The following is a 20,562-nucleotide window of genomic DNA, read 5'->3' as shown; positions in this document are numbered from 1 at the left end:
GAAATATTCTCAATTTACATAGCAGACTACTTTATTTCATTCACTGCTTTTAGTTTTTCTTTTTGATAGTACTTCCTTGTAATAGTTCTTACCTTTATCTTGCAGGAGAGATGGAAGAAAATGGTTAGCTTGGTCACATGTGCCCAGTTACTACTCGAGGCTTCTCCAATATAAGCAGAACAACCTTGTGATAATAATAGATTGCTGGTGTGTACTTTTTTTAGTATCTCAACGCAACCAATTTTTAGATTGTACCAGCTGCTAAGTTGCAGAAGCAACTACTTATTTTCCAAAGAAGCTGAATTTTGAAAATGTTCTGTAACAAAATTTAGACATTAATGATATAATATTCATTATATCTAGCAATATAATTTTCTGAAAAATGTCTTAGTGGCTTCTGAAGCTTATCCCATTATTGATCTTATTCTTATTTTTCCAGGCCAATGAATTAACTAGATAAGATTTGAGAGGTTCTAAGGTGGTTCCCTTACTAGAATTACACATCTATTGATTTACTTACCTTTTATCTTGTGTCCTGCCTTTTAAACTCTTTTTTTTGGTGAGAAGAATCTCTACTTTTGTGTTACTTGATGTAATTCTTTTGGTGTGAATTTCTCTGCATTCTCTATATGTTCTCTACATCGAACTGAGATCAAGGATGAATCTATTGGTGTTGTCTATATGAAGTTGCAAAAACAAAAGTTTCAAGATCAGAAATGGTTGCAGTTCAATGCTTAGACACCTAATATATCTTCCCTTTATTTAGATAAGTTGGACATTGTGAAGAAACTTTCAAATCTATGTTGTATGTCCTTGATTTTCTTGCTTAGGCTTATCCTACAAATAGGCAGGTGTAAAATATGGTCATTAACGGGGATACAACACAAGAGACCAATAAATGACCCTTAAGTGGAAATGATGGACCAATATTCAATCCTTAAGTGGACATAATATATCATTTTGCTGTGTTCATTATGTCGGCATTTTTAATGCCTATTTTGTTTATTTTCAGTTTTGGTTTTTCTTCATCCATCATGTTTCTTTTTCCTACATCTTATGTTTGTCATTCATGATTCCGATTTTGTTGTTGATAGGTTGTAGCTATAATCATGCTCTTCTTGCTAATTGATGTATTTTTACAAATGGTGCAGAAAAATCTTGTCTTCAGAGCAGAGATCTCAAGTGGTATTTTTATTGCCCTCGGGACAAGAAATACACAGATGGGCTTAGAACAAACAGGGCGATATCCGTTATTTTTTTAATGTTTTTGCAGGTTTATAACCTATATTGGCGAGATCCTTGTCTCATCGTTATAGCCTATAACAGCGAGTCAATTCTCCCTATTATAGCCTATATAGTGTTGAGCCATAGATCTCACCATTATTATCCTATCTCACCATTAAAACAACCTCACTGTTGAAGATTGCCATGCTGCTATTGGTGTTCTCAGTTATGGCGAGATTCATTACTGATGTTGGTTCACCTTTTAACGACAAGCTATAAATGTCGCCGTTATTACTCAACAAAGGCCACTTTTTTTGGTGACTTATCGGCATGAATTCTTGTCGTTATAGGCCTATAGAGGCAAAAAACAGGGTAATAGCTGCGAGATATCTCGTCGCTATTGACTCGCATCCTTGCAGTGTATGTTGCTTATGCGTGTAGTTTGAAAAAAAAATTCTTCATTAGAAATGCCTATGCTGCTTATGTGTGTAGTTTAAAAAAAATTTGTATTATAAATGTCTATGCTACCTATGTGTGTAGTTTGAAAAAAAAAATTTACATTAGAAATGTCTATTCCGCCTATGTAATTAGTTTTGGAAAAAGATTTTTTGTAGTGTACACACCTATGCTGCCTATGTGGTTGTTTGATAAAAAAAACTATACTATGATTACTTATGCTGTCTATGTATTTGTTTGAAAAAAAAATATTGTTTACTTTGATTACTTATGTTGTCTACGTGAACAGTTTTGAAAAGATTTTTTTGTAATGTAAACACCTATGCTGCCTATATGTTTGTTTGATTTTTTTTTTACCTTGATTACCTATGTTGTCTATGTGATCAGTTTTGAAAAAGATTTTCTGTAGTGTAAACACCTATGCTTCCTATGTGTTTGTTTTGAAAAAAAGCTTATGTACTTTGATTTCCTATGCTTTCTATGCGTTTGTTTGAATTTTTTTTTTGTAGTATGAATACCTATACAACCTATGTGTTTGTTTGATTTTTTTTTTTGTTTTATGAATACCTATGCTGCCTATGTTATTGGATTATTTTTTTTTTTATAATTTGAATAACTACATTGCCTACGTGATCTGAGATGCAAAAAAAATTCCGTTTTATGATACCTATGCTGCCTATGTGATATGTTTTAAAAAAAAATTCTGTTATTTTTTTTTTTACATGTGTGCATGCTGTCCATGTGATTTTAAGTTAGCTTTTTTTTTTCTGTAGCATATTTGCATGTTGTTCTAAGTTGAGAATTTACCTTATTCTTATAAAGCATGTTATGAAAAATTTATATCTTGGTATTGAAATGATCTCTTATTTTTGACGGATGTTAATTGAAGTGAAGGTTCAGAGGTTGCGGCATTAAATGAATAATGAACTCTTATTAAACTGTCTTTTTATGTTGTTGGACTTTAATTGAACTGAAGGCCCAGATGTTGTGGCATTAAATGAATAATGAACTCTTATTGAGTAGTCTTTTTATGTTGAAGGCCCGGAGGTTGTGACATTAAATGAATAGTATATTTTTCTTATATTTGAATGAGGATTGAACTTAGTTAAAAGTTTTTGTGAATGTGTTAGATTCTTTTAGGCTCTTGAATGAATTATTTGTTGATCTTGTGATATGTGGGCCTTATTTGGTCACATATGATGTTGGAGTTCATAGAATTTATAATTTATGATGTTTCTCAATTTTTTCTTGATAATAGATTCAGAAAATTATTTTTTCAAGTGTAATAGGGTGACAATATGGCCTTATTTGAGCATGATGCTATTGGGACACGTAGGTGACCCCATACGTGCAATAAAGTGATCGCATAATTTAGATAATTCATCTTTAAGTTAAAGAACTTGGTGTAGCTTGTTGGGCAAGGCCTTGAGTATCGAGTGGGTACAATCTGAAATTAACATTAAATAATTATATGTAACAAGTTACACATAGATATTTGGTGTAACTTGTCACTTTGAGTGACTTTGTACTTATATTGTGAGGGAGTTTACACCAACCCCGTGTGATGTGTTGAGTTGTCGAGAGACTCATTTGCAGTTGATGGTGGCAAATTATTGTTGGGGGTCCCGTCTTAACCACTAGGGTAGACCAGTCCCCAATGACTTAGGAGACAAAGACTCTTTTGTATTGGAGGTCTTGTTACATACACGTAGTACACTACAATTTTGTCCGAAAAAAAAAATGCCTTAACAAATGGTTTTAGATCTTGATACTGGTGTAATCAAATTTTCTTGTAGCTATTAAAAGATGAAAAATATCAGTGTTTGAAAATATACTCTCATATAGATCAGTGAGCCTATAATGGTCCAATATATTGATACCCTTGTGGAAACAATAATTAATATCGAAAAAAAGTAATTGTATTTGCATAATGTAGAAAATAAATAAATAACTTAAATAAAAAAATAATTAAAATAAGTTTTTTATCATGTTATAGTTTAAATCATAACTCTTAATGTGTAATACTATATTTAAATAAATATATTATATAAGGGGTTTCACTTTCTTAGTTAATCATGTGGTTTTTATGGCTCTTCCATGACCATACTATCAGACCTCATCATGTCCACATGTATACTAGTAGAGTACTATACATTTTTTAACTCATGAATTTATATTAAAATATGATTTACCAAATATAACAAACACTTTCATTTTTCAAAACTTTTATTATAATTAATACTCATTGTTATTAGATACATGTGTAAAATCTCATCACCTGATCATTTTGAATCGATATATATCCAGATCTAAATAAATATAAAAATATAAATACCATATTTAATAACATGTATAAACTTTCAATGCATGACAAAATTTCTTCATGCTTTCTTACAACAAACCATAAAGAACATGATTTATGATGATTATTTATCAGTATATGCAATTAAAATATATCCACATCCGTACATGTGTAAAATTATAATTCAGTTCTCACTTTTTCAATGCATTGCATTTAAGCAATATGTGTACGAAGCCATCAGAAACTAGAAGCAATATGCATACTTAATAAAACTTAAGTCCTTATATCCCGATCTAGTTTGGATATGCGTCAGATTCATATCCAATGAGAGTTATCCCATTACCATTTAGATATACCAAACATGATAAGCCCATTCCAAAGCATTAATCTTATAATAATAAACAACTTAAACAATAGGTATGTCAACGTATAAGTTCAAATCCATTATCATTGAATTTGTATGGGTCCATATCTAAAATCGATCTGAGATATTATCATAAAGTCCAACATGATTCATAAGAAAAAATGAATCTCCATGCAAGCATAAGCAAAACCATGAATTATAAAAAGGATTTGACCGAATCTTAAATCCATATCCATATGTTTTAAATTTAAATGGATCTACACCACATATCCAACAATATACTTATTCGTATCCATCATTACATCCGTCAAATAAGAGGACCCAATAAGGATCTATCCAAATTATACATGCATGAAACTATAACTGAGTTCATATCATACTATGAGCTTTGAGTAAAAAGCTCAACACTAAAAAAAATCTTAAAAACTCATAAAATGACCCATTTAAGTATAATAATAGTGCAATTATGTTGAATGATGTTTCTTGCATAAAACAACATTCAACTAGATCTATCTAGATTCATACATGTTCAACTAGATCCAAAATATTTTATCTGATTCAATAAGGTCTATGTTACCTTACAAGATCCAAACATCTAATCCAATAATGATCAGATCTAATATTGATCTGAACATCAGGTCTAATAAATTATAGTTCAGTTAAGCTTGATCCATCATAAAAACTAGATCAATACAAAGCCATACCTGAGCCATATATTAGTATAATTCAAAACATGAATTATCTCATAAAACATATCAAAAAATAAACTACAATACAATATTTTAGGATCTAATATAGATGCATACTAAAAATTCATCTCACATACCAAGGTAGATATCCAATCCAGATTGTAATTGGATCCAAGAAAAAACGAACTAACCATGAGTTTGGATTACAAAAATGTAATGTATTTAAATTTTATGAATATTACTTTATCAACTCATGAAAATGATCCGTGATCAAAATAATAGATCCAAACATGTCTGGATAAAACACTGGTAGGTTTTCAACAAGTCTGAAACATTTTTCTGCAAAATCAAAAAAGTCAGAAGGTAGTTCTGGGCAAAAAAAATTTATTCAGAACTTTCTAAGTTAAATATAAAATTGTAGGTACTATTTTGCAATTTTATAAAAGTTTAAGAGCAATTCTAAGAAAACCCTCAAACTACAACCATGTCTCTAATATTTTTCATAGAACATGTATGTTTATGGAATTACCCAGAAATAAAGCCTATGTTATGAGAAAATAAAGACCCCAAAATATAATATTAAAATAAAATAAGGATTGAATATGTAAAAAAAAGAAAACAAAGGGTTCTCGATTATTCAAGAAACCCTAACTTAGGATGCTTGTTTTTTCTGTACTTGTATGTAAATTCTCTTGGGATAGCCGTTTTCAATCGTAGACATAATTGTCCTTTAGGATTCCCAAACATGTTGGGAATCCAATGAGTTTTGGGCTCACCAATATCTGGATGGCTGATAACTCAAGGGCTCACTTCGTAAGTCGGTCATAAGATTCTTGGCTGACTACTCTGGGTTATTGAATTCTCTTATGAGATCTAATAATACACTCTAGTTTTAATATTTAGATCCATATTTTAGATCCAATACTTGGATTCAACTTTGGATCCAATATTTAGATCTAACATATAAGATATGTGTTTCATGTAGGGGTGGCAAAACCTGACACGACCCGCCAACCCGCTTCTTAGGCGGGTTCGGGTTTGGCTTAAACGGGTTTGTGTCATAAACGGGTCGACCCGCCTAACCCGTTTATTAAACGGGTCAGGTTCGTGTTAGGGGTATGCCAACCCGCCAACCCGGCTGACCTGTTTAATAAACGGGTTAGGCGGGCGGGTCAACCTATTTACTCGAACCCGACCCGCGAACCCGTTTACCCGACCCGACCCACCAACCCGTTTACCCGACCCAACCCGTTTATTAAATGGGTTAACCGGGTCGTGTCAGGTTACCCGTTTAATAAACGGGTTGGGTTCGTGTTGGGGTATGCTGACCCGCCAACCTGACCCGCCAACTTGAGTTTCATGTATGAGATCCAATAACTACATTGGATCTGTATTAGTATCCAACAGATCATTCGTATCCAAATCCAATTCTAAATCTAGATACATCAACCATATCAAGGTAGATATTCAATCCAGATTATAATTGAATCCAAGAAAAAACCAACCAACCCTGTGTTTGAATTACAAAAATATAATTTATCTAAATTTCATGAATATTACCTTATTCGAATATCGAACTCATGAAAATGATTCGTGATCAAAATAATAGATCCAAACCTGTTTGGATAAAACACTGATAGGTTTTCAATAAGTCTTAAATACTTTTCTGCAAAATAAAAAGTCAGAATGTAGTTCTGGGCAAAAAAAAAAAATTCAGAACTTTCTAATTTAAATAGAAAATTACAGGTGCTGATATGCAATTCTATAAAAGTTTAAGAGCATTAACAACAGTTTTAAGAAAACCCTCAAACTACGATCATGTCAGATAGTTTTCAAAGAACATGTATGCTTATGGAATTACCCATAAACACAGCCTATGTTATAAGAAAATAAAGACCCCAAAATGTAATATTAAAATAAAATAAAGAATGAATATGTAAAGAGAAAAAAACAAAGGGTTCTCGATTATTCGAGAAACCCCAACTTAGGATGCTTGTTTTTTGTGTACGTGCATGTGCTAAGAATATGTAAACTCTCTTGGAATAACGGTTTTCAATCCCAAATATAATTGTCCCTTTTGAATTTAAACATGTTGGGAATCCAATGAGTTTTTGGCTCACCAATATCTCAGTGGCTGATAACTCAAGGGCTCACTCCGTAAGTGGGTCATAAGATTCTTGGCGGACTACTCTGGGTCATTGAATTCTCTTATGAGATCTAATAATACACTCTAGATCTAATACTTAGATCCATATTTTGGATTCAATACCTAGATTTAACTTTGGATACAATACTTAGATCCAATGTATGAGATCCAATAACTACACTGGATCTGTACCGGAATTCAACAGATAATTCATATCAAAATCCAATTCTAAATCTAAATACATCATATTTTACACATCTAGTGATTCCACATCTTCCAGTTACAAAACCAGCCGATTTACCGGTGTGGTTCACTGTTAGCTTCCCCTTATTCAGGCTCTTTGCCCCCTAGGATCATATGATGTGAATCTACCGCGATATGAAAATGATTTTACTTAAATCTGTAGCAAATCTTCTGTTATAATCATTCATAGATTTGAAAAAAGTACAATCCTCTGAACTTTAAAATGCCGTTCATCTGCATATGAGAAAGAAGCAAGCTTTCCATTTTCTTGGGAGCAAGCTTTACATAAAGTTGGGAAATTGCGTTAGTTTCGAGCTCTCGAGTATTTTTAAGAAACTTTTCTGGGGTAAACCCCTAGGGCTCTCTTGAACTAATACCAGAATGGCAATCAAGCAATTTAAGAGACTTCCGGTGGTAAATGGCAAAAGGGATGAGAGCAATGTACGGCAACCGATCCAAAGTTTTATCTTTACTGGCAATATGCCACGTGGTACATTCTATGACACGTGGATCCACGTGGCAGACTTATGCCTTTGCGATGGCGTGGCAAGACAATAATCGCCGCATCTCATTTGGGCTATTTGCTGGGTGATCCGATAATACCCTTTTAACTTTCAAGAATGGCTCAATTGTCCCTCTCGGCCAACGGGTGGTCCTGATGGATCTCTCCATCTTATCCAATTGAGTGGTGTTTGTGAGCGGTCAAAGTCAAGGCTGCAAAGCTGGCATATTTGTAAGCGGGCCGATTTGGTGGGTCTGAAGTCCGGTGTGTCTTGGTCAAAGAAATTCATGGTCAAGGATCTATTTGTAAACGGATCCAGTTCAGATGTAGAGTTTACTGAACCCAATCTAATTGGGTCTTGACTAATCGGATTCAGAGTTAGAATCTCGAATTAAGTTCGAAAAAGTAGTTTAGATCCAATCAGTATAGAATAGATAATCGGATGCATTTTTTTTTTTGGGATAATTAAACTGGGTTTAGGCAGAGCCCCAGCAGTACAAACAGCCAAAAGGAACAAAGAAAACTAAAGTTACAATTCCAGTACGGCGGCATAAGTCTGTCCATAAGTTGTTTATTCTGTAAGGAGGAAGAGGAAAGGCCTCTGCCCTCTTGGTCCGCATTAGGGTACGTTTGGAAGCGAAAAAGATGTAGGCAAAGTGATGCAAAATGAAAAAAAAATCTTACTAATTTTTGTACTTCCAAACGAAAAACACTTTTTTGCTGACAAAGTTTTTTTATAAAACACTTTTTGATAGTAAACATTGCTCTACAGAGGATGGAGGAATCAGGAATGTTTCCTACCAAGAAAAAAAATATTTTTACATTCTCTACCACCCTTCTCACCACCACCGTCAGTCTTATCTCCGGCAAGCACTCAGATCCAACGACCCATCACCCATTCTCGATCTCTCTCCTCTCTCCCACTTTGCTCTTCCTCAAGAGTCGCATCTCCGGCGATGATGATGACACTGGTGTACTCCTTGGTAGGAGCTTGAGTTTTTGCGCCAGGGAGCTTGTAAATGCAACTGATTTCCCATACAATAATCTTATTTTCGTAACAACCCATTTTCATTTGAAAGTGTATCGTTTTCCTACGTAGTAGCGAGTGAAACAAATCGAGGGCTGTCTGAATTTCGTTTGGAAATTTCCACAAGCCCTTGCGGTTAAAAGAAAAAAAAAAGTGGGACAAGGTAAAATTTTCTTCACATCCACCCTTGATTGTAGGGGTAAAATGGGCAACTGAAGTTCGAGGTGTGGACGGTGGATGGACCCCTTCAGGAGTCAGTTCCACTAAATAGAAGAAAATCATAAAACAGACCAAAAAAGGGGAGACAAAAAGGTAAAAGCTTGGGCGCTAAGTTTGGATACCAGGATTCCGAAAAATTCACACTCCCCAGAAAGTGGTTTTCTTTGGGAAAATGGCGACCCGTAGACCCGCCGTTAAGTTTGACGGACTTGTTAGTGACGGTGAATTCTTTTTATTCCAAACTGGCAAAAGTACCCTTGCTTTTCTTATTAAATTACTGAAATATTCTGATTCGGGTAGAAATGAGGATGTTGTGGGTCCAATGTAGGGCTTAATTGAGATATGACTGATTCTTGAAGGTAGGGATGCAAAAGGAATCCGAAACAGCTAAATACATGAAGATTTGAATTGGAATCGAATCCGGAAGAGCTAAAAATTGCAAAACCCCCATCTTGGATCTCACTCATTTGCATCCCTACTTGAAGAACCACTACTGGATTTGGATTGTGTGTTGAAGATCAGGATACAAGTTCCATTTGTTCAAGTTGGACGTTTTATGAGTAATCAGTCAGTAAAGCCGTAAATCTCGAAATTATTTTTTTAATGGAGGAAAAATCTCAAAACAAATTAAATATTTTAAATGTAGAGATTTGTAGAAATACAAAGATGTATAAAAAATATATATGCATAACATAAAAATGTTAATATTGCAATAAAATCATATAATTTTACATGCAAGTAATATTAAAAAAATATTAGATTTTGGCATTTGTCCAAAACTGGTAAATATTTTTCAAATATTTCCAAATATTTGGGACCGTCTAAGTCAAAACTAAATTGGTTCCCACTAAGTATTCACTTCCAAACTAGGACGCTTATTAAATTGGTCCAGATCCAATCTTTTTGGATTGAAGAGTGATTTATCAACTTGATGAAGTTCACCCCATGAGCAAGCCTAGCTAAATTTTTGTTTTTTCTTCAATTGCTGCACCTTTTTTTTTTTGTTCTTTGATGGGCAATAGGGGATAACCCTCAAGCATTGAAATTTGGGGGTATGGTTTGTGAAATTTCATATCAGACCTGGGTCCTTCTTGAGTTTTGATTAAAATATATGATTTTCAATGTAAAAAAGATAAAAATATAGGGCATGAATTGGGTCTGGTTCGTGTCAGCCTTATAGGACTCAAGTATGGTTCTCTTTATGGTAGACCTGATCAGACCCGGTACCCGCACCTCAAAGACAGATCCGAGTTTGGACTTACTTGGGTCCAAACCAGATCCGACCCGTTGACACCCTTCGAAGGACAATGATGTAATTTAAGCTCGCCATGACAAACCGAAATGGGGGAATTTCTGCCGTTACAACTAACGACCGTTAGTCACGGCGTCAGGGGGGCTACATAAGGAAGATCCCCCGTCGGAGGTGATGGCGTGTCCGTTCCATAGCTAAACTCGGAGAAAAGTACGGCTTGGCGGTGGCTAAACTCGGCAATTCATCGGCAGACCTTCTCTCTAAGAGTTCCTCCCCCTCCCCTCTCCCTCTCCGATTCTTGCCTGGTAAGAATCCAAACCATCTTCTTCCTTTCTCTGCAAAATTTTCTTCCCCCTCTTACTTCTCCATCATTAAGATCCCAAAGTTTTGTTTTCTAGGGTTTGCGATTGTGGGGTTGGTCGATCCAATCGGTATTGGACACCCAATTGTGAGTTTTTTTTTTGTGGGTTGTAGTTCGTTTTGTCGCTTTTGGATTTTGGGGTGTTTTAAACTTTTAGTCTTGGTGATTAGGGTGTTGTCCTCTCGATCATTCTTTGGCGGGGTTCGCCTTGAAGGGTTTGAGGATTGATCTTTGATGGGTTTGTAGTGGGCGTTTGGTCAATTGGGTTGAGGATTTCTTCTTTTCCTTTCATTTGAAGGGAGAAGGGATCTCTGCAATCCTTGATGGGTGTGGTGTTTCCATTTTAGGGGCGTCTGTTTGCATTTGTGGTGAGAAAGATTTGATCTTTTTATGCTTCTTTTGGGAGGAGGAGGAAGAGTTTCTTGATTCTTGAATCCGATGGAGTTCTAGAGTTCGATTTTGGGGCAGCTTGGTCATTGGGGTTCTGTAAATATCATTTCGGGATCGTTTGGTTTGGCTTCTGGGTTACGATTTCCGAAGATGTCGACAGCTGCCGGTGTCCTGAGCCCGATTGGCGATGATCTGATCCTTTACAAGGGGTTCTTACGCGGGAGGAATCAGTCATGGCAGGACGAATCAATCCTTGTTTTCCTCTCCCTCTCGGATTCTGTAATTCCAATGCGGGTGATGGAGTCCGACTCGATCGCCTCAATGAAGCTCAAGATCCAGATGTTCAAGGGGTTCCTGAAGAACAAGCAGGTGTTGGTTCATCGTGGAAGAGAGCTAGCGAGAAACGATTGCTTGATCAAGGATTACGGGGTGTCGGATGGCAATGTGCTTCATCTGATCATCCGATTATCCGATCTCCAAGCAATCACGGTTAAGACCGTCTCCGGAAAGGAGTTGGAATTCCAGGTTGAACGGTGCAGGAACATAGCGTATGTCAAGCAGCAGATTGCCCGAAAGGGAAAGGGTTTTGTAGATCTTAGAGAACAGGGGCTCATCTGTAATGGGGAGGAGCTAGACGATCTTATCCTTGTTGATGATATCTGTAGAGATGGGGAGGCTGTGATTCACTTGATTGTTCGGAAGAATGTGAAAATTCGAGTCAAACCAGTAGACAAAGACTACGAATTGTCGATTGGTTCATTGAATTTGTCTGAGAAGCCGGTTGTCGAAGAGAGTGATAAACTGGAATTGAGCAACGAGTCGGAGTTGCCAGTTAAATCCAAGAAACCAGCTGATAAAGATCATTGGTTGGAACCTGTTATCGTGAACCCTGCTGTCGGATTAGGTGGTGTACTGAAGGATCTCATCGATTCCGCGGTTGCCGGGATGGCAAACGGCTACTCGCCAATCAGGACTTCCGAGGGCACCGGTGGTGCTTATTTCATGCCTGATTTCTCGGGGAACAAATACGCCGCGGTGTTCAAGCCGATAGATGAAGAGCCTAAGGCTGTGAACAATCCAAGAGGTCTGCCAATATCTTTGGATGGTGAGGGGTTGAAGAGAGGGACCAGAGTTGGCGAAGGTGCCCACAGGGAAGTTGCAGCTTACATTTTGGATCATCCGAGAAATGGGAGGCGACTGTTTTTTGACGACCAAGTGGGTTTCTCTGGTGTGCCTCCAACAATGATGGTCAGGTCCTTGCATGAGGATTTCCATCATCCGGAAGGATATGATCTATCTGCGAAGAACGTGAAGGTGGGCTCTCTGCAGATGTTTGTGAAGAATTACGGGAGCTGTGAAGACATGGGGCCTGGAGCTTTTCCTGTTCAAGAGGTTCATAAGATCTCCGTTTTGGATATAAGGTTGGCAAATGCAGATCGGCATGCTGGAAACATTCTGGTTCGCAAGGAAGGCAATGAGGGAAGAACCGTTCTGGTTCCTATAGACCATGGATACTGCTTGCCTGAAAATGTACGTAATGCTTATCTTTACTATTTTTTTGTAAGTTATATGTGATGATTTTTATGCCTTTCCTTTCTTATTATTCTAAGTAGAAATCTGTTGAATTAACAGCTCCAGAATTGTATTCATTATTCTATATATAATACCTATTGAGTTAAGAACTCCAGAATTTGATATTTAGAACTGTAGGCTTCTCACTTTTATCACTTAATTTTCTTTCATTCTACTTTTGGATTTCTGTATTTTTTTTTTCATATGCACCGATTCAGTTACGCTGTAGTAAATGAAAATTGAATTACTGAACGTGTGAAATCTTTTACTGCCATTCTTCATATGGTTATTCATTGAATTCTTTTTTGCGGCTGCAGTTTGAAGATTGCACCTTTGACTGGCTTTACTGGCCACAAGCTCGTGAACCATACAGTGCTGAAACCACAGAGTACATCATGTCAATGGATGCTGAGCTAGATATAGCACTTCTGAAATTTCATGGCTGGGAATTATCACTGGAGAGCGCCCGTACTCTTCGAATCTCCACCATGCTTCTGAAGAAGGGTGCCCAGCGAGGGATGACACCATTTACAATTGGAAGCATCATGTGTCGGGAAACACTGAACAGGGAGTCGGTCATCGAGGAAATCGTGAATGAAGCACAATATGGCATGCTCCCAGGCATGAGCGAGACTGTATTCTTGGAAGATGTTTCCCAGATTATGGATCGCCGCCTTGATGAACTTATTGCAGAAAAGGGAATGTGATTTTCTTTTTCCTATGAGCAAGAGAGGAGAATCCAAGTATCAAGTATATAATATACATATGTATACGTGCATGTATGTATGTACATATATTTGTATATATGTATATGCATGCACATACATGTATGCATATATACTATTTGGAAGCTAGAACTGGCCCCCCTCTGTTTTGTTGGTATTTGTCTTTGCAACAGTAAGGAGGTGAGAGGCTCTTAAGAGTTACAGACTGCAGCCTTATCTCGAGTTTCTGTCTTCTTTATATGCTCTAAAAGTGCCTTTAAAGGTCCAGTTGGCTCACTAAAGTTTGTGACTTGTTCTCACGAATTCATTTCAGCCGTCTGAGACAGGTTACTAAAATAATATGCACACTTTATATTTTGAGTGTCTTTTAATATCGAGCAGTAGTGTGATTTCTGTTAATTTTGGATGAATGCATGTCTGTGATGCTTGGATGTGGCTGTTCAACTCGAATGACTGCTTGTGTGCAATGTCACATGGATGCTCAATTGTTGCTGCCTTTCCGAATCCCTTTATATGCTACCAAGAGCAGGAAACCTCATAAAAACGGCTGTATCCCATTATCTACAGTTGTACATCAATGTAACATGTCTTGCATGCATAAATGGAAGTGGACTTTGTGCTTGCATTTTTATTTCACGCTTGGATGCGTGTCTGGTTGAGGATTGTCCTTTCATTTGTGAAGAATTAACACTCATGGATGTTGGTTATGTTCATTTGCTGTTGCTGAGAATGCAAGCAAGGACATGGTATTCTTCCCGTTTCTTGCTGAATGATTGCATGGCTGGATCTTGATGTATGGAGATGATTAAAACTTTATTGATGCTGTGTCCATTTTCATCATTGGAAATGCATGTAATTTTGCCGCTTCATCTCTTGATCATGGTCAATCAATCTGTTGATGTTTATGCTCACTATGGATCAAAAGGATTTAAGGCTTATGTCCTTTCACGTCTTGTGACAATGGATACCACCATGTTATTCAACTGTTAAAACGGCTGTACTTCTGCAATTCTATTTGATACAGAAACGCCTCATGCAGACATGTGGTACTTTGTTAAGGAGTTTGTCTGTTTATGATAGATTTTAGGAATCCCTGATGCAGTTGGTTAACTCTAAATGTGGTCGTATCTTTTTAGGTAGGGATGGCAGTGGACCGGGGGAAAGCGGGGCCCCACCCCACCTCGCCCCGTTTGGACTGGGGATGAAGGGTATGAAACGGGGATGGAGGCGGGGACGAAGGTTAAAATCCATCCCCGTCCGGGGGTGGAGGTGGGGATGGACGTGCACTTTTCCCCGCAATATCCCTGCCCTGCCCTGCCCTGCCTCATCCCCGTTTGAACCAGGGATGGAGGACATGAAACGGGGATGAAGGCGGGGATGGAGGATAAAATCCATTCCCCGCCGGGGATGGAGGCGGGGGTGGAGGATAAAATCTTGAGGCGGGGCGGGGGTGGAGACCTTGTCCCCCGCCCCACTGCCATCCCTATTTTTAGGCATTTAATGGCTGAGCATGACCATGTGAAATTTGGGTTGTGGTTGCCCTGATGCAGTTGACTAGCCTTTATAGCAAAAGAAATTCCATTTGGCACAAATAGGAATGGTGAGTTGGATGGTGTCTTTTTTTGCTTTGTTAGACCATTTGTGGGCCCTCAGAGCTAGAATGGACAGGTTCTTTTTGCGACGACATTATAGCCCGACTTGTGGAAGCTTATGGCAGGTTTGCAGGTGGAAAAATGCTGCTAGATAGGAAAATAATTGGTTCGTAGGAATCATTTTCCATATCTTTGGAAAAATAAGAAAGGTAGAGAAATTTTATTACTCTGCATTTTCATGCATCCCCATGTGCCCAATATAGCAGTTCCAGCTATCAAGAGATGGACATTTTCAAAGGAGATGAAAAATCAACCGTGTCAAATAGGGCCCCTCATCTCCCATCCAGAGATTGGTACCATTTTGTCAATGGTCACTGGTCATGGATATGGAAACAGGCTTTTTTTCCTTTTTCTTTTTCGATAGGCAAGCTGGTGTTAGGTAGACCCCTACCAGTTCATGATATAATTACCCTACCAGGGCATTAACAAATCATTGACCATAGGATCTAGGATTTATCATATTCCACTATATCTAGCTTAGCTAATTGCTGAGCCACATAATTGCAAGATACATAATTGCAAGATCTAGAAACGACATTCTGAAATTTATGCAAGAGGCCCAAGATGGAATTTCTAGTCAGACTAGCCTAGCCCATCGCTGATCCTTTGGGATGGTTTGCTAGTAGGGGTGGGCATTGGGCGGACCCGGGGAGTCCCGCCCGCCGAGCCTTCAGTGCGGCCCAGCCCATTTACTAACGGCTTGGGCTTTGGCCAGGTTTTTAACGGGTTTGGGGTTGAAGAGTAACCCATGACCTGGCCCATTGACCCAATGGGCCAATGTGAATGGGCCCTGCCCAAACTCAACAAATTAGGTAAATAATAAATAATTAATAAGTTTTCATGTATGGATGTACTCAACTAATTATCTTTCTAGTTTTCATAAAATTAATGCAACTATTAGGTAAATAATAATAGTTATCAAGTTACTATGCAATGAATTATTTTTTAATTTTTTATATTATTAAAAATTAATAAATAGCTTGGGTCTGTCGGGTTGGCTCTGAAGCCCATGAGCGGACCCGGACCCGGCCTGCTTATATAACAGGTCAGCTTTCAGCCTGGTAGCTAACGGGTCCGAGCTTAAAACCTTGACCCAAACCCAGCCCATTGTGGGCCGCCCAGCCGGTTGCCCACTCCTATTTGCTAGTAACCTAGCTGAACCAAGTCTCGCCTGAAAAATTTGATAATGAGATTGTGGGTACTGTTGCATTCATGTAAATGTAAAATGCTAGGCCAGCAATGCCATTCTCTTTCATCGAGCTCTTTACCATTCACCATCCAACTTAGGCTAATGTAATTGCTAGAATGCTCATGAATTAGCAGACCTTATGCCTGGTCCGACCTTGCATGATTCCATGCCTGGAGCTTTCATAGAAAAGATTTTGTAAAGGGTGAGAAAACTAGAAATTGACATATTTCTTTTTCAGTTAACAGTGACAGTTTTTTAAAGGCAAGATGGGGTTAGGCCGACCCCCACCAGTTATTGTTCAACGTACCACCGGGTTTTCAACCTGCAACGTCCCACCACAAGGCGACTTGCACTTAACAGCTCCTACCAATCACCCAGAGCCCCATTGGTAACAGTGACAGTTTTGGTGCAGCAGCTGTAGAGGCCTTACTGTCGTGGGGGCACAAGTCAAACGGCTCCTGGGGTTGGCTAAGAAGGTTACAGATTTGGTCCTGTGATCTCGAGTTCTAGTTCAAATCTTGCCAGGTACTCCAAACCTGATCTTATTCTGCCTAACACAACTAGGGTCTGGTGATCTAAATTTTGAACTAATATATGCAAATGCAACACGTTAAGGTGTAAATTTAGCAAAAAAATGGAAGCACCAAGCACAGCAGAGTAGGGGCGGAGCCACGTTCTGGGTAGGGTGGGCACGCGCCCACCCTGATCCAGAAAAAAACCCCAAGGGGTAATGGGGCAGTGTGGGTCATGCCCACCCTGACCTAGACGGTAGGTGGGAACCACTCGTGTCCAACCCCCAAGCCGAGTGGCGAGTACATACCCACCCACCCTCTCTCTCTCTCTCTCTATATATATATATATATATATTCTTTTGATTTTTGTTAGACAAGTAGTTTTTTTTCTTTCAGTTAGCATAATTTATAATTCTTTTTAGAAATTAAGGTATTGATTTGAACTTTTTTAAATGACATAAATGTTTAATTAAGGGTTTAAGTTTTTTTTTTTGTGTTCTTTTTCTTAGGATTTATCTGATAATAGCATGAATGTTTTGATTTTAAGGGTTTTATTTGTTTTTTTATTATAATGTATGATACAGTTTTTATTTTTAAATAACATAAATGTTTAATTAGAGTTTTAAGGTTTTTGGTATGTTTTTTAATTAGTAATATGCATCTAATGTGTGCTTGATTTTAGTAAGAATATTAGTGTTTTTTTTCAATGAAGGTAAATCCATGATTTTTTAGAGATTAGAATATTGGTTTGCATTTTTCCAAATGATGCAAATGTTTAATAATTTTTTTTTGGGTTTTTGTATTATTTTTTCTTTTTATATATCATTAAGCAAAGACACCATTAATGAATGCTTGATTTTGGCTATTACTTATGAAGCCCTAAATCTTTGATTTTTGTTAGAATTTAAGTTTTTTACTTGGGTTTTAAATGTCATGAATATTTAATTAAGCACTTTTGTCTTTTTTTATCAACATTAAGCATAATTCTATGAATTCATTATTGATTTTGGTTAGAATTTTAAAGGTTGTATATATATATATATATATATATATTTTCAATTAACATATCTATGATCATGTTAGAATTTAGGGTTTTAAATTTTTTAATGTGCATTGCCCACCCTGCCTGTGTAGTTATACACTGCCGGTCCCAAGCCCGGATAAAGGAGGAGGGTTGCGGTAGGCCTGTGACAGCCAGCATAAAAACTTTGTCATATCCTATGAAAATGAACCAATATGAGAATTTCGTTGGGGCGTTCCCTACTGAGCGACGCGCTGTACTCTCTAGGCCCGGAGGCAGTGATAAATGTGCAAGGGTTGCTAGGTCGTCGCCCAGAAGCGACGCGTCACACCGGCGCCCGGGTGTGGTGTCAAATAGGCAAGGGTTCCCTCACTTTGTTGGACGGGTGGGGGTAAAGAAGTTAGTCCAAGACCATAAAATTAGGTTAGCCACTTGGAACATAGGGTCTTTAACTGGTAAGTTGGTAGAGTTAGTAGATGTTATGTGTAGGAGAAAGATTGATATTTTATGTCTTCAAGAGACCAAATGGGTAGGTGAGAAAGCTAAAGTGATAGAACCTTGGGGATATAAGATTTGGTATACAGGAATAAATAGGAATAGGAATGGAGTAGGGATTGCTATGAGTCGTCAGTTTATAGATAATGTAGTTGAGGTCCGTAGGAAGGGTGATAGAATTTTACTTATTAAATTAGTATTAGGTACGGATATTATTAATATTATTAGTGTTTATGCACCTCAAGTAGGTTTAGATGATTCCATTAAGCATCAATTTTGGGAAGATTTAGATGGAGTAGTACAAGAGACATCTTATGGAGAAAAGCTTTTCATCGGCGGTGACCTTAATGGACATGTAGGCATTAGTAGGGATGGATTTGAGAATATCCATGGAGGCTATGGTATAGGAGAAAGAAATGAAAGTGGAGAAAGGATTTTAGATTTTTGTTTGTCCTATGATATGATCTTAGCAAACACTTGGTTTAGGAAGAGGGAGTCTCACCTAGTAACATTTAAAAGTGGGGTTAATACGAGTCAGATAGATTTTTTCCTACTTAGAAAGAGAGATAGGGGTTGTTGCATCGATTGTAAGGTTATACCAGGAGAAAGTGTAGCTACACAACATAGAGTCTTAATTTTAGATCTTAGAATTAGACAATGCCGCAAAAGGGATAGACATAGGATAGATCCTAGAATTAAGTGGTGGGCACTGAAAGGAGCTAAACAAGGAATGTTTGTAGCGCAGGTAGTTAAGGAAGTTGATTGGTGTCTCGAGGAGGATTCAGAATCAATGTGGAATAAGATAGCGGGTGGTATGAGAAAAGTAGCTAAGGAGGTATTGGGTGAGTCTAAAGGCGGTGCACCACTAGGTAAGGATACATCATGGTGGAACGAGGATGTCAAATTAGCTATTAAGGTTAAAAGAGAGTGTTATAGAAATCTAAGTAAGAGTCGTGATAATGAGAATTTGGAGAAGTATATGATAGCAAAGAAGGAAGCTAAAAAAGTTGTTCGAAACGCGAGGGCTAAGGTATATAAGGAGGTTTATGACAAGTTGGATACCAAAGAAGGCGAGAAGGATATTTATAGGCTTGCAAAGATGAGAGATAGGAAATCGAAGGATTTGGGTATGGTTAGATGTATCAAAGATGAAACGCAAAGGGTTTTAGTCAAAGATGAGGAGATTAAGGAGAGATGGAAAGATTATTTTGATAAGCTATTTAATGATAGTCATGCTCAAGATCTTGGAGACTTCTCCATTCCTTTTCATGAGATAAATCGTGACTTCATGCGCAAGATTCAAAAGAAAGAAATTGCAGAGGCTTTGAAGAAAATGAAATCAAGAAGGGCAGTTGGCCCAGATGGTATACCTATCGAGGCTTGGAAATGCTTGGGAGAGAAAGGTTTAGAATGGTTGACAAATCTTTTTAACTTGATTTGGCGAACAAATAAGATGCCTAATGAGTGGAGGAAGAGTACTTTGGTGCCTTTATATAAGAATAAGGGTGATATACAAGATTGCACAAACTATCGTGGTATAAAACTCATGAGTCATACTATGAAACTTTGGGAGAGGGTGATTGAGTCTAGGTTGAGGAAGGTTGTCATGATATCGGAGAATCAATTTGGTTTTATGCCTGGAAGATCAACTATGGAAGCTATACATCTTCTTAGACAACTTATTGAAAGATATAGAGAGAGGAACAAAGATTTGCATATGGTTTTTATTGATTTAGAGAAGGCATACGATAGAGTACCTAGGGACGTTCTCTGGTGGACAATGATGAAGAAAGGTGTTTCTCTCAAGTACATTAGTATAATTAAAGATATGTATGAAGGAGTAGTAACCAATGTCCGCACTTGTGGAGGGGTGACAACCAATTTTCCGATAACGGTTGGGTTACATCAAGGATCTGCTTTAAGCCCTTTCCTATTTGCGATAGTGATGGATGAGCTTACGAGATCAATTCAAGAAAATGTACCGTGGTGTATGTTGTTTGCTGATGATATTGTTTTGATTGATGAGTCTAGAGCTGGGGTTAATGCTAAGTTAGAATTATGGAGACAGACATTGGAAGCTAGAGGTTTTAAGTTGAGTAAGAGTAAGACTGAATATATGGAATGTCGGTTTAGTAAGCAACGAAGTAGTGATGGGAGTGTAGTGAAGCTTGGTGAGCAAGATATACCGGTGAATGATTATTTCAAATATTTGGGATCCATC

At 37.6% G+C, this 20,562-nt stretch overlaps 1 protein-coding gene across 1 annotated transcript; it reads left to right on the top strand.

Annotated features, from left to right (window-relative positions):
- Nucleotides 1-10,602: 10,602 nt before the first annotated feature.
- On the top strand, nt 10,603-13,832 carry LOC149836956 (phosphatidylinositol 4-kinase gamma 3-like). Its single transcript, XM_090005695.1, has 3 exons — nt 10,603-10,729; nt 10,823-12,705; nt 13,065-13,832. The coding sequence occupies exons 2-3, from the start codon at nt 11,326-11,328 to the stop codon at nt 13,452-13,454; spliced, it is 1,770 nt and encodes a 589-aa protein (XP_089861821.1). The 5' UTR covers nt 10,603-10,729; nt 10,823-11,325; the 3' UTR covers nt 13,455-13,832.
- The last annotated feature ends 6,730 nt before the right edge of the window (nt 13,833-20,562 follow it).

This window comes from Nuphar pumila, chromosome 5, assembly GCF_984573655.1.
Source record: "Nuphar pumila chromosome 5, dmNupPumi1.hap1.1, whole genome shotgun sequence".
Classification (NCBI taxonomy): domain Eukaryota; kingdom Viridiplantae; phylum Streptophyta; class Magnoliopsida; order Nymphaeales; family Nymphaeaceae; genus Nuphar; species Nuphar pumila.
The sequence above is the reverse complement of the archived record's forward strand: the minus strand, read 5'-3'. Positions and strand labels throughout refer to the sequence as shown.

What these genes read in the sequence shown, in the direction of transcription:
- LOC149836956 (XM_090005695.1), top strand. Translation starts at nt 11,326, where the DNA reads ATGTCGACAGCTGCCGGTGTCCTGAGCCCGATTGGCGATGATCTGATC. An exon ending in GATACTGCTTGCCTGAAAAT is followed by an intron (nt 12,706 to 13,064) that starts GTACGTAATGCT and finishes TTGCGGCTGCAG; the next exon opens with TTTGAAGATTGCACCTTTGA.